The 12,525-nt window shown below is 42.8% G+C and overlaps 2 protein-coding genes across 3 annotated transcripts in view; both read right to left on the reverse strand.

Annotated features, from left to right (window-relative positions):
• Nucleotides 1–686: 686 nt before the first annotated feature.
• LOC307079632 (glycerol-3-phosphate dehydrogenase [NAD(+)], cytoplasmic) lies at nucleotides 687–7,525 on the reverse strand. The gene is made up of 8 exons (XM_079742076.1): nucleotides 7,438–7,525; nucleotides 6,138–6,315; nucleotides 5,690–5,830; nucleotides 3,128–3,266; nucleotides 2,595–2,707; nucleotides 2,251–2,487; nucleotides 1,970–2,076; nucleotides 687–1,860 (listed from the first exon to the last, which is right to left on the reverse strand). Exons 1-8 carry the CDS (start codon nucleotides 7,479–7,481, stop codon nucleotides 1,764–1,766), a joined length of 1,056 nt encoding a protein of 351 aa, XP_079598202.1. The 5' UTR covers nucleotides 7,482–7,525; the 3' UTR covers nucleotides 687–1,763.
• A 3,214-nt stretch (nucleotides 7,526–10,739) lies between these two features.
• The window catches only part of LOC307079551 (acid-sensing ion channel 1-like), a gene marked incomplete at both ends in the record, with an annotated part of 29,888 nt that continues 28,102 nt past the window's right edge, over nucleotides 10,740–12,525 (reverse strand). Inside the window, 5 exons of one of the 2 annotated variants that reach the window (XM_079741969.1) lie at nucleotides 10,740–10,865; nucleotides 11,153–11,232; nucleotides 11,329–11,420; nucleotides 11,694–11,847; nucleotides 12,207–12,263. In XM_079741969.1, coding sequence (XP_079598095.1) covers nucleotides 10,740–10,865; nucleotides 11,153–11,232; nucleotides 11,329–11,420; nucleotides 11,694–11,847; nucleotides 12,207–12,263 — 509 coding nt within the window. Of the gene's footprint in view, nucleotides 10,866–11,152; nucleotides 11,421–11,693; nucleotides 11,848–12,206; nucleotides 12,264–12,525 lie in introns of both variants that reach the window. The other variant, XM_079741968.1, reaches the window with a different exon arrangement.

Below are 12,525 nucleotides of genomic sequence, written 5' to 3' on the forward strand. Positions count from 1 at the left end.
GGGGGGGGGGGCCAATTAAGAGGGTTTGTATTGCTGGTATACAGTCAAGTTTATTTGGCACAATGTAGTTTAATTACCTTTCAATAAACAAGTCTTTCATTGACATTGTGTCAAAGTTATGTGGGTTTTTTTATGTTTTGGGGGGGGGATTTAGGGCTGGATTTGAGTAGACCCATAATACACTTGTTCATCACACCTACACAGACTGGAGAATAGGGCAAGATTAAAACAAGCATCATCCTTCTGCATTTTCCTTTGTCAATACATGATCCAATTCTTAATCAGTACTGTTTAATGGTAAGGACAAGAAGTTATTTTAGATTTTCTTAATTACATTAGTGTCAGGAGTTTAAGGGGTTATTCACATTTGCACCTTGCTGCAAAAGTACAAGAATTCAAAATACTTCAACCCTAAATGCCTACATTAATTCAACCTTGAATGGTCCATTTGATTCACTGCCAGTGATGGATCCCCATTAAGTCCATAGAGGCCATGTGGGGACAGCTCTATATGCACGCACCACATTCCAGCTGCTACAAGAAACTCCTTTATGCTCCAAGACCCAAGACCATGGAGTCTAATCTCAGCCCCAGGCAGGATTCCCACTGAATACTCAATAGGCAGTCAATAACAACTCTTGAATCAAATTAATCAAGGCATATTTTATTTTGACAAGTTTCCATTAAATATTATCCAACCGATGACATTAAGCTCATTAGTTGATATCAAAAGGCAGGTTTTTTTTTTTGTTTTAACATAATATTCATGACAACTATTAATGCGTTACCACCCAAAGGCAAGGTCATGGTGAACCGACACAGCCAAACCATAGAGACATTTAGAAAGCAAGTCTTTGGGATCACAAAGCAGAGGAACAACCAAAGACTGAGCAACAATGCATTAGTAAGGCACTTCATCTCTGCAGGTTGCTAGGTGACGTTACAGTCAGTCAAGACATACAGTTGGGACCTTTCAATCCACTACACAATATGCTCTGATACTCAAGAAAAACTAATATGCATACGCCAGCAAATCACAATAGTAGGCCAACCAAAAAGTGGTACACAAACTTGGACGGAGTTAAAAACTACTTGTTTGGCACACTGTGGAGTTTCCCTCCCACAGAAAAACAATCATCGAAGTACATGCTTATCCCTTTTCAAAATCTCAACCCCAGCTTGATCAATTAAAGGGCTGAGTTAAAACAGGTTTAACTGACACTTGCCCCCTGAGACGATTCAAAAACAAGTTCTCTTGCTTCAGAACCGTTCATGGTACGGGCCCTGGTTTGCTAATCAGGTGATATAGCTAGCAACGTGCTAGCTATGTTTAGTGAGGCTTTACGTACACACAGTCACAACAAGACAAAAATAAAACATGCATTATGATTAAATCTAAATGATTAAGACCTAAGAGAAAGTACCACACAACTACAAAAATCGGTTGCTCCCGTACTGGGAAGGGTTGAGATGATGGACCAAAAGCACTTGGAAAAAGTTGATAAAAAAAGTATTTTTATGTATATATATATATATATATTTATATTGGCAGGAGGAGATTGTTTAGCTACAGCTCAATATGCCCAAGACGGATGCATCCAAACCCTCCAAGAGGAACCCGCTATTCCTATCACCTGTGCCGACCTAGCTGTGGAGTTAGATGGTAGTGGCTCAAATCCAACTGATCTTTTAACAGTTTTTAGGTGAGGTGCGACTGATGGCCCTCTCTCACAGAGTAGGAAGGCTCTTGGTTCGGTTAGCTGTTACATGTGCTCCGGGTGGTTCTGCAGACAGCTTATGAACTCTGTGACGGGGTGGCCCTGGTAGCAGATCTGATATACTGCGTTGAACAGTGGGAACCTAGAGAGACAGCGAGTTGTTCTGTTGAGCACTATAATAGTACCAAAGTCTTAAGATAGACACTTCAGAATGGTCAGTATCGGGTGTCTGCTATTGGCCCATCACTTACTTGTCGATGAGGTTTTTGTGCTTCAGGATAAGGTTGACCTCAGCGGCCGTCGCCGGTCCCTGCAGCTTCTGACCGTTGAGCATTTCCGTCTCCAGCTCCTCGATGGACTGAGCAATAAAAACAATCGAAACAAATAAAAACACTCCTCGATCTGACCCAAGAGCCTGTATACCAGCCTTGGTTGTAATATCTAATAAAAGAAAAAAAAAGGGCCTTCTTGGACCAAGGACAAAGCAAAACAACAAACACCACCCCCCCCCACCCAGGACCAGACGTCTCACCTTGCCAGTCTTGGCGAAGGCCTCGGCCACCTTGCGGTTGCGACCGCCGTAGCAGGTGGTGATGAGGTCGGCCACGCCGCAGCTCTCCAGGAACGTTGCCGAGGAGACGGGCCCGGCGGTGCAGAAGATGCGGGCGAAGGCGATCATCTCCATGAGGCCCAGCCGGATCACCGCCGCCTTGGTGTTGTCCCCGAAGCCCAGGCCGTCGCAGAATCCCGCGCCCACCGCCACGATGTTCTGGCACCCGGCGGGAAAGAGATCGCAGCAAAACGAGTGTAAGGACACACGAACCGCTAAATCGGCATAGGGTTTTCGATCATTTCAAGGGGAGACTCGATGCCCACCTTGAGTGCCCCGCAGATCTCCACCACATCACACTCCTCCACCACGGTGACCCGGAAGTTATCGGTCTGCATGAGCTCCTTCAGCAGAGCTCCGTGCTGCTCATTCTTACAGCCTGGACAGAAAGAAAACCAGTACATACATTATGCCCCCTATGACCGAGCAGACGATATACCAACGCAAACAATTTCATCACACCAAGAAACGTGGCATTTAGAGGCATCTTGTTGTACGGCCCTGATTAGACATTGACGCACTGGTGTTAACATTTATCTGCCATTCCAAAAACAAGCAGTTTTGCATGTGAATCATATTACTAAGTACAGTGATAATTACAAAATGTTTAACCAAAGTGGCTCATTCCTGTCCTGCCCGACAAAAACCGAACAGCCAGGTCATATCCAAAAGGTCAAAGCCTAGCCACTTATTGACCGAACCGTCTACTTCAGTTACCATGCGGTGTGCATTAGGAGAGATTAAGAGAAAGAACGAATTCCGTCCCATGAGCTGCAGGAATTCTGCAGCGGTCCCTCACCGATGGTGGTCTCGCAGAACTTCTCGTCGGCGACCTCATTGGCGATGTTGGCCCCCATGAGCACGCTCATGGTGATGCTGAGCTTCTCCTGGATCACCTCTGAGATGAGCTTCAGTCCATCGGGCCCCTCGTCCACACCCTGCAGCAAAACATACCGCACATCATGGAAACAAGTGGATACAAGGGCAACTGAAAGACCCAAGATAAAAAGATACACAAGCTAAACAAATATACAAAGAATGGACATAATGACACAAAGAAGGATTAAAAGGTCCCATGGCATGAAAATCTCACTTTATGAGGTTTTCTAACATTAATATGAGTTCCCCTAGCCTGCTTATGGTCCCCCAGTGGCTAAAACTTGCATTCGGTGTAAAACGAGCACTAGGTATCCTGTTCGCCTTTGAAAAAAATGGAAGCTCAAGCGCTCTGATTTGGAATGTGGCCCCATATGTCGTCATTAGGGGCCAAGTTACCTCCCCTTACTCTGCCTTGCCAGCCCACAGAATTTGGCCACCAATGAAACAACGACCTTGCGAGCACCGTGTGTGTGTGTGTGTGTGTGTGTGTGTGTGTGTGTGTGTGTGTGTGTGTGTGTGTGTGTGTGTGTGTGTGTGTGTGTGTGTGTGTGTGTGTGTGTGTTTAAACACACTGTAACGCAAGTGTTGTACACTTCTTTGTCATTTGGATAACCGTTCTGCTGTTGGTGTTATGGCGCATAACACATCGGTTCTCTGACGTCTCTCGTATTTCCGCAACGAGACTGTAGTGGGGGTTATCTCAGCCATCGATGAGCCCCGCTGCCCGCCGCCCGCCACCGCTAGGCACCACCACAACAAAGCACCACCGCCCGGCAGCCGGCAGCGGGCAGCTCGCGGTTCAGTCTACTTCAGATTGATGTGGAAGTGGAAGAACCAGAGACGTCGGAGAACCCGACGCAGTCGTTTGTGATTCATAATATCGTCTGGAGGCGCACAAAGCTTTTGGTTGTGATAATATGTATTATATGATATGTAGGCCTATTAGGCTATATGATATTATTTAGATATAGAGCTCCATGACTGTAACACAAGTGTTTTAGGCCTACACTTCTTTATTTGGATAACCGTTCTGCTGTTGGTGTTATGCGCATAACACGTCAGACTCTCATCTCTGGTATTTCCACAACGAGACACGTAGTGGGGGTTATCTCAGCCATAGTTGAGAAGGAATTGGGGGAAAGGAACTTTGGCTTTGACTCCCTGAAGTACATGAACCACGACATGGAGGAGAAAGGGATTGTTGCCTGCGAATGTCTCCAGCTTGAGCCCTGCTTCCCGCCGCCCGCTGCCGAGTCAGCGAGGCTCCGACGGGAGAAAATCGTGGTCAACAATCGCGGGCAACAATCCCTTTCTCCTCCATGTCGTCGTTCAGTCCACTTCAGATCAGGCCGTGATAATATATATGATATGATATAGATATCTATGTATAATATTATGTATAATATAATATATTATTTAGATATAGAGCTCCAGGACTCCCGAATATTTACAGAACACGGCCAAAGGCTGTGTCCGCCTCGCCATTTGCGATACATCCACTGTAAAAAGCGCATGGTTCCTTGGCCGCAAGCTGCTCAGGGCAACACCCCCACCCTCCTCCTTGACCCGCCTCTCTCCTCCTCATTTGCATTAAAGCATTACAGACACCGAAACGGCGCGTTTGGGGCAAGCTCAATGTGCGACTGGCTCGTAGCGGCTGTAATTCTGCACTACGGCTGAAATTCGGGAATGTCTTCAAGTACTGTGTTAGGGGCCCACTAATAATTATATTAAAAAAATCCATGAAGTAGCATGCCATGGGACCCTTGGAAAAAAAAGATCAAAAGGAAAAGGTAATACCAAGAAATATTCAAATCAAAGAGTTGCGGGTTAGAAAGAACTGTGGTCAGGTTGACCGTGAACCCAACCTCCACTTGGACATGTTATGTTGGATCTTAGACTTTATTGCCAGTTCAATGGGTTGATTTGATTATTTTAGCTGGCACAGCTACAACAACAACCACACAATGGGCTCAGGATGATTAAAACGGTGCACATTGACAAATTAATGATTAAAGACGAAGGTACAGGAACGTGAAAGAGCATCAGGCTATCCTAAACCAACACAGTGTCGCAATATCTCCACAGCCTTTACAGTTGGAATAGTGGTAATGTTTAAAATAAGGCTTGGTTGTCCAAACAACAACTATCCAAGTTTTCCACCTGGATAGTTTGAATATAAGTTTGTCTACTTAGCGCCAGACAAATAACCTTCAGGCAATAGAAAAACAATACTTGCCAGTTTGGTTTTTTGCAGAGAATTTGGATCTTAACAAAACTATTTCATTTTATTGAAATAGTTTCCATCAAGAATTCCCCAAGGTTTGATTAGCTAGTCTTACAGTAGGAAGACTTGGCATCCCCAGCAAACAAACTACAAACAGAGCCTGGCGATCAATGATTGCCTAAAGCTTTAGGGACACACAATCGCTGTGGCCTATGAACACGGTATCATCACACAGATAAAACAAGCAGTTCTTACCTTGATTAGAGACATTCCGAGTGCGTCACTCTTTATCTTCCCCTTAATGGTGTCACACACTCTGCCAATAAACTGGTGAGGGATCACAAACACCAGGATGTCTGCATCACCGGTGGCATCCACCAGGTCAGGGACAGCCACCTAATGGATGGAAGGAAGCATGAAGGAAGGGGTCAATAGATCTACTATTACAGCTGGTGTTACATCTCTCTTAGTTGGGTCATGTGCAAATAACTCAAATGATTAGGAAATGACAACGGTATTTATGCATTGAGGAATGGCAGTTAATGAACATGGCGCAATAAAACATTTTGCAAAAAACTATGATATATTCAACAGTCTATATATATATATATATATATATATATATATATATATATATATATATATATATAAAAAAAACGGGAACATGGCACAAGGTAAGCATTACTGTGCGAGCATTACTTACTACATTGGATGGAAGTTTGTGCCCAGGGAGGTACTTCACATTTTCATGGTCAGTGTTGATAATCTCTGTCAGTTTACGGTCATTAACCATCTCCTCAAACACCCACATATTGACGGTGTTGTCAAAATTTGAATTAGTAGCAGCATTGCTTCCAATGATCTTGGCAATGGCCGAACCCCTTAATGGTGAAAGATAAATATATGTGTTAGAAAGCATAATCAAAATGGATGCAATGAGAGGCTGATTGCATAAGTGTTCAAAAATGTGATTGAAAATGTGCCTCCATCATTTACACACAATTAGGTGAATCACTGCTTTTAATCCTAGTCAAACGTTATCCTTGGTTAACAGAGCTGACCAAAAATGATCGAATCATGCCCTGGATTATAGGGGTCACAAAGGGTGACCCCGATGTGGTCTTTGTACGTCTCCTTCAGCAACAACTTGTGTAAAGACTTTGAGCTTTGTGCAATGGACAATGCATATCATTGCATGCAATACAGTATGATATAAGTGGAACAGATAATCGATAGGATATAATATATAGAATGATAGCGTCGATGATTACATAATAAATAGAACTGTTCGGGCAATTGTGTCCGAATCCCACAGACGTGGTACATCTGCAGCTATCGGTGTTATGCAATGTGTAAACTGGAGCCATGATCAGAGCAAGCACGCCTCGCCATTTAACGCCCCAAGTGAGCGTTATTGAAGAGAGAGGGTGGAACTTTCAGTTAAAAGGGTGGAGGGGCGAGAGAGAAGGACTTCTGATAGATGGATCTCCGTCTCCGTGACATTATTTTTTTATTTAATTACTCAATATGTATCCTTCTAATCATTGTTGTCATTTTAATGGTCGTATGCTTCTCGCTAGAGGGACTGTTATATGTCCTACAGAGATAATCGAAAGTAAGTGACCGGAAATAGTATTTCTTTAGCCGGAATAACGCAACAATTGAGGATCCTCGCAGCCTGCTCGCCATTCCCATCTCATGTAGCACGACAACAACATGGACATCGCAGTGACCAAGTCACGAGTCACTGTGCGAAAATAAAAAATGGGCAACCGTGTGATCATAATCCAAGCTAACCCGGTGAGCAAACCTCGAAACAAAGCGGTAAAAGACAAGTTAAAAACGGACGGCTCTTCTCAGAATATTAGCAATTTATTGCTAGCGGATCACATATAAGTGTTTGTCCAGGAGAATCAAACACTGCGTCAATTGCAAAGGACACTGATCCTTTCGCTTACTTTGAGGCAGTAGCAACACATCCTTATATTAGCATATGCACTTACCAATTTCCAGAGCCAATGATGCACACTTTCTTTGGAGCTGCCATAGTTAATGCAATGAATGACAGAAAGGGTGCCTTTACCCGCTGAGGCAGAGCGCGACTAGTACTACTGCCTGCAATGTGGGCGTGGAAACCGACGGCGGAGCTCTGCTCTAATTGGCCGATTAGATGATTAACGGAACCTCCCACTGACCGGTGCGAAGTGAGACCATGGCCCGGTCGAGCAGTATGGCCTTCTAAAGGTCAATAAGATGGGAGCAACTCGCAGAAAAGTGAAATTTTGTCTGATTCAGACGCTGATCAAGCCCTGAATATATTTTTTTTGAAAACCTTTGAGTTAGATTTCAGGGGCACATTGTTTGGGGGCCATTCTGACTCGAAACTGGCGCTGAAAACATGACTACTTACATGAATTTCCCAAGTTTCATATGTATATTTGCTTTTTAGTTGACTTGATCAACTTATTTTTTAATCACTGCACCGCAAGGGCGTAGGAACCGGGGGGGACGGAGGGGACGTGTCCCCTCCAATATCGGAGACAGGCGCATTTGTCCCACCTAAAAATTATACCGGATCTGTCAGGTTTCCGATATGTGTCCCCCCCAATGTTAAACTCATTCCTACGCCCCTGCTGCACCGTATGTGTTAAACATGCCCATAGGTCTATAATTTGTATCCCAGAACCCCTATCAGATACCTCAGAAAGCCACATGCTTTTGACTGAAATAAACAAATGATATTATATGATATACTATTATCTGTTGAACATTAATCAATGAATTTGTTAGTTTGAAGTAACCCATTTACACATATAATTGTATCTAATTGTATTTGTTCAAATGGGATTTTGACCAATATACATTTAGAATACATTTGTATTGGGGAGTAGTGGGGCTCATTCACATGATTGCACCTGGGACCTCTATGACCTTCTTACGCCACTGTCAACTTGCAATAATTTATGACTATGAAAAGCAAGTGACGTTGCCTACAGGACGGTTTAACCTCACAGTGGTTCAGCGGGCCGTTGTTGCTACCGTGTGACTCTGTAAAGGTTGAGTAGACTTCAAAGAGCACTACAAGGTGCTAACCTAAGATATAATATTGAAAAAGTTCACGAAAGAGTGAAATAGTGGGTAAAATAAGAGAGAAATATAAGAGTTGGGACGTGAGAACGTGTGAAGAGGGTGATTTGTGTCAGAGTTGGCAGCTCTGCATCATGACTTTCCTATTTATGTTTTTCTCACAGCATGGTCCGGAGTAAGGATTTTCCTGTTGCATAAACACGAATCGGAAGTGTGATTACCGATTCAATCAGCTCAAAGAAGCATTTTATTCTTTGATATCCCAACAAAGGACCCCATTGTGTTACAGTTAGACAGTGTTCAAAAAAGATTGAGCACTATTTATTGACCCTATAAGGAGCCATTGCATTTTTGAATGCCTGGTTTAATTTAGTCATTTTTTAACCCTGTCAACCCCTCTACACATGATTAACTATTATAAATGATTTTGTTGGAATTCATAGCAGTTCCCAAAGCGTTCCAACCTGCAGCCCCAAGCTAATGTTATTCCCAGCGAGGAGACTCTTTTAATTAAGGACAGCTTTTAACTTAATTAACACACAGGTGATTCTACCAATATATTATTGGTACATATGGTTGAATTAGAATAATTCATCAATGAGTGGTATTTATAACTAAATACGTACATAGTTTATATTCAGCAACAAGTACAATAATAGACAGAGTAGCACATTACAAACAATGCGATCCACAGCCATTGGAATATTTACATCTTTTTTTAGAGTTGATTTACTGTTGTGCTTAACAATAGCAGTACACAGTATAGCTTTAGCGAGTGTAAAGAGGTCCCATTAGAGTACAGTGGTATTCATTGTCAATAGTAGAGTATGTTCTGATTGCCCTCATAGAAGCCGCCTAGCGTACACACACACACACACACACACACACACACACACACACACACACACACACACACACACACACACACACACACACACACACACACACACACACACACACACACTCACACACACACACACACACTTTATAGGAATACATACACCATTAGAACCTAAACTCTGTTTGCAGAGTACTAACAATTTGAATTACAGACATACAGGAAACTAAAATAATCATATAACTAACGTCTGTTAAAAACCCACATGCATGCACACACATACATACACATAGCCCACACCCACACACCCCCCCCACACACACACAAATCATACACAAAAAAACAAAGACACACAGTGATGAAACATTCAGCAGATAGGCATGCCGATATACTGCTCACTGTAAATGAAAACGCAACAGCACAATGTGTCATGCAAGCGAGCAGCCCTGTGGATACAGAGGAAACCTGAACACATTCAGCATTGAATATCTAAAAAGAAAATAGATTTGTTTGCAATGACGTACATCTTATAGTCTCTCATAGGCAAATGTGTAAAACCCTTTAAATAGCTTGTTGGAAAGACAACAAATAGATGTTGTCTATATTTCAATTTCAATATTGTTTGGTTTCATGTGCCCGATGTGCCCTTTAAACCCTTGTCATTTTGTATGTTTGTATTGATTGTCACCCAAGGTAAACTGATTCCATAGCCTCAGAATTGATTTTTTTTGATCAACTGAACTATGTTTTGTTTTTATCTTTTCATTCTATTCATTTTTGATGAAAAAAATTTATGAGTTGTACATGATATATTCCCATGTCATGAGTCATTTTCAATTTATTCCTCAACCATAATTCGATTTAATCTTTCTTACAATTTCTCTGCCTTGAAAGATGAGGTAGTTTCTTGACAAAATAGGGCAGAACTGACATAAAAAAACTATACTGAAATTATTTTTTGGATGATACAAATAGGAACATGAATAAATAATGAATATAATCAATTCATAAAAGTAATAATTTAAAAAAATGTGCATGCGACATTGAAACCCAAATTCTTAACTCATCTAATAATAATAACAATAAATATTCAAACACAAATATACCGGGGGAACTGACACCATGGTATCACATTACCTGTGTAATAACGCACCCGATGAAGGGCATCTCACCAGCTGAGCCACTGTGGTTCTGTAAATGGTTATGTCCCTGTCTGTCGCAAAGGTTTCTACCTAGGCCGATGCAGCATCTAAATGAGACGTACCGATGAATCTATCCAGATAGCGTCCGCACCTAAACCCTGTGTGAGGCATGATGACCCTAAAGCAGGCACACACAGTATAACACATTCTCCTCTCTCTGTTGGTGCCGGCCAGAGGATCAGTGGAAGTTGGTGACGTGACACTTGACGTCGTCCATGCCGAGCACGGCTCCGTGGTCGTTGTTGTTGTCGTTGAGATGCTTGTTCTTCTTGTCCGAGCAGCGGCACAACTTGTACTTTAGCACCTGGGGAAGAAATAGACAACAAGTCGTCACTCTTGGTAGGCTGGTAGACTGATCTATCCAGCACACATCTAGGTGGAGACGTGCACTTGTGATGCCAGAGATGGCAGATTTTTGGCTTGTCATAGCTAATCACACTCACACCTGGTATAATATGTCCCCTTTAAGAAAATAGTTGAATTGATGTTTGCTAAGGATAGTGAGGTTGGTTCTTTGGCTTGAGTCTCTCATCTAGGAACATTGTTAGTGAAACACACACACTCATCCTTCCTTTTGGCTTTAACACCCACCTCATAGATGTAGTCAAATAGCTCCAGAATGGTTAGTATACTCGCTCCAATAAACAGTCCCATTTGACCGCCGATATCCCCTAGAAAAAGAAACCCATAAGCACATAAGAGACAGATATTAGAAGGGACTTTCCCTCCATCATGAAGGGTAAGCAGGAGAAATAAGGCGGACATACCAAGAAGTCCTGCCACTTCGTAGGCCTTCTTCTGCTCTATGGTCTCATAGTTCAGGGCCTCAAAGAAGATGTCCAACACCAGCAGGTTCTCGCTGTTGAGGAAAATCTCATCTGAACTCTGAGGTTTAACCAGACCCCACAGCGGGGGGAAAGGATTAAATAGATCCTACGTTTGAAACTGCATCCATAGCAACGGTCTGTTATTTATTGCAGCAGTGTAAAATTTATAAATAACAGTATAAACCGCAGATTAACCTTTGAATGCAACAGTTGAGATTAATGCAGTAATTCTGAAGTATTCAACAACGCTGTGTGATAAACGTGCTTAAAGACTGGGGGATTGCGTTGACTCGAGGGTCTCTTACGCGATGTACTGCTCGGACTTGTTGTACTTCTTGGCCAGGTACTTGGCGGATGCTTTGCTGGGGATCCTGACGAAGGACAGCTCTTTACTGTAGCGCGTCATGTTGCAGGGCGTCTCGCACACGCAGAAGTCATTGTCCCGCTCCACCAGGAAGTCTGCAGACAGACAGACAGCCAGACAGTTAGACAGATAGACAAAAAGACAGACAGACATACAGATAGAGGCAAAGAGAGAGAGGGAAGCATCTCTGTTTTAGAAGGGAAACAGGCACAAGAGCAATCACATGACCGGCTTAAAACTTTGTATTTAGTAATCTGTGTCTGTGTGTGTGTGTGTGTCGGGGGGGGGGGGGGGGTGTTGATATGTGTGTGTGTGTGTGCATTTGTGTGTGTGTGTGTATGTGTGTGTGTGTGTGTGTGTGTGTGTGTGTGTGTGTGTGTGTGTGTGTGTGTGTGTGTGTGTGTGTGTGTGTGTGTGTGTTAGTGTGTGTGTTGTTGAGCAGCATGTCTCTCACCCAGAGCAGGATCAGCACATTCTTTATACAGCTCAGGGGTGCAGTATGGTGCGTCACCTGCGCCACACACATCATATTTGTTTAGTATTTATGATAATTATGGCATATATATACATAGTATGTATATATGATAAGATTAGATAAGCTAACACTTTATTTATCCCCCTGAGGGGAAATTGCTGTGACAGAACAGCAGCAGAAAAGGAAGAGATACAATATCTAATACAATACTATACAAACTGGTGCTTAAGTTATGGCTAAAGTCAAGAACAAATACAGTGAGGACAAATAGAACAAACAGGGACAAACATATATGTAA

Source organism: Pollachius pollachius (assembly GCF_949987615.1).
Source record: "Pollachius pollachius genome assembly, chromosome: 8".
NCBI classification, from domain to species: domain Eukaryota; kingdom Metazoa; phylum Chordata; class Actinopteri; order Gadiformes; family Gadidae; genus Pollachius; species Pollachius pollachius.

What these genes read in the sequence shown, in the direction of transcription:
- LOC307079632 (XM_079742076.1), bottom strand. Translation starts at nt 7,481, where the DNA reads ATGGCAGCTCCAAAGAAAGTGTGCATCATTGGCTCTGGAAATTG. An exon ending in GTTCTGCGAGACCACCATCG is followed by an intron (nt 2,708 to 3,127) that starts GTGAGGGACCGC and finishes CTTTCTGTCCAG; the next exon opens with GCTGTAAGAATGAGCAGCAC. An exon ending in CCTTCGCCAAGACTGGCAAG is followed by an intron (nt 2,077 to 2,250) that starts GTGAGACGTCTG and finishes TTTATTGCTCAG; the next exon opens with TCCATCGAGGAGCTGGAGAC.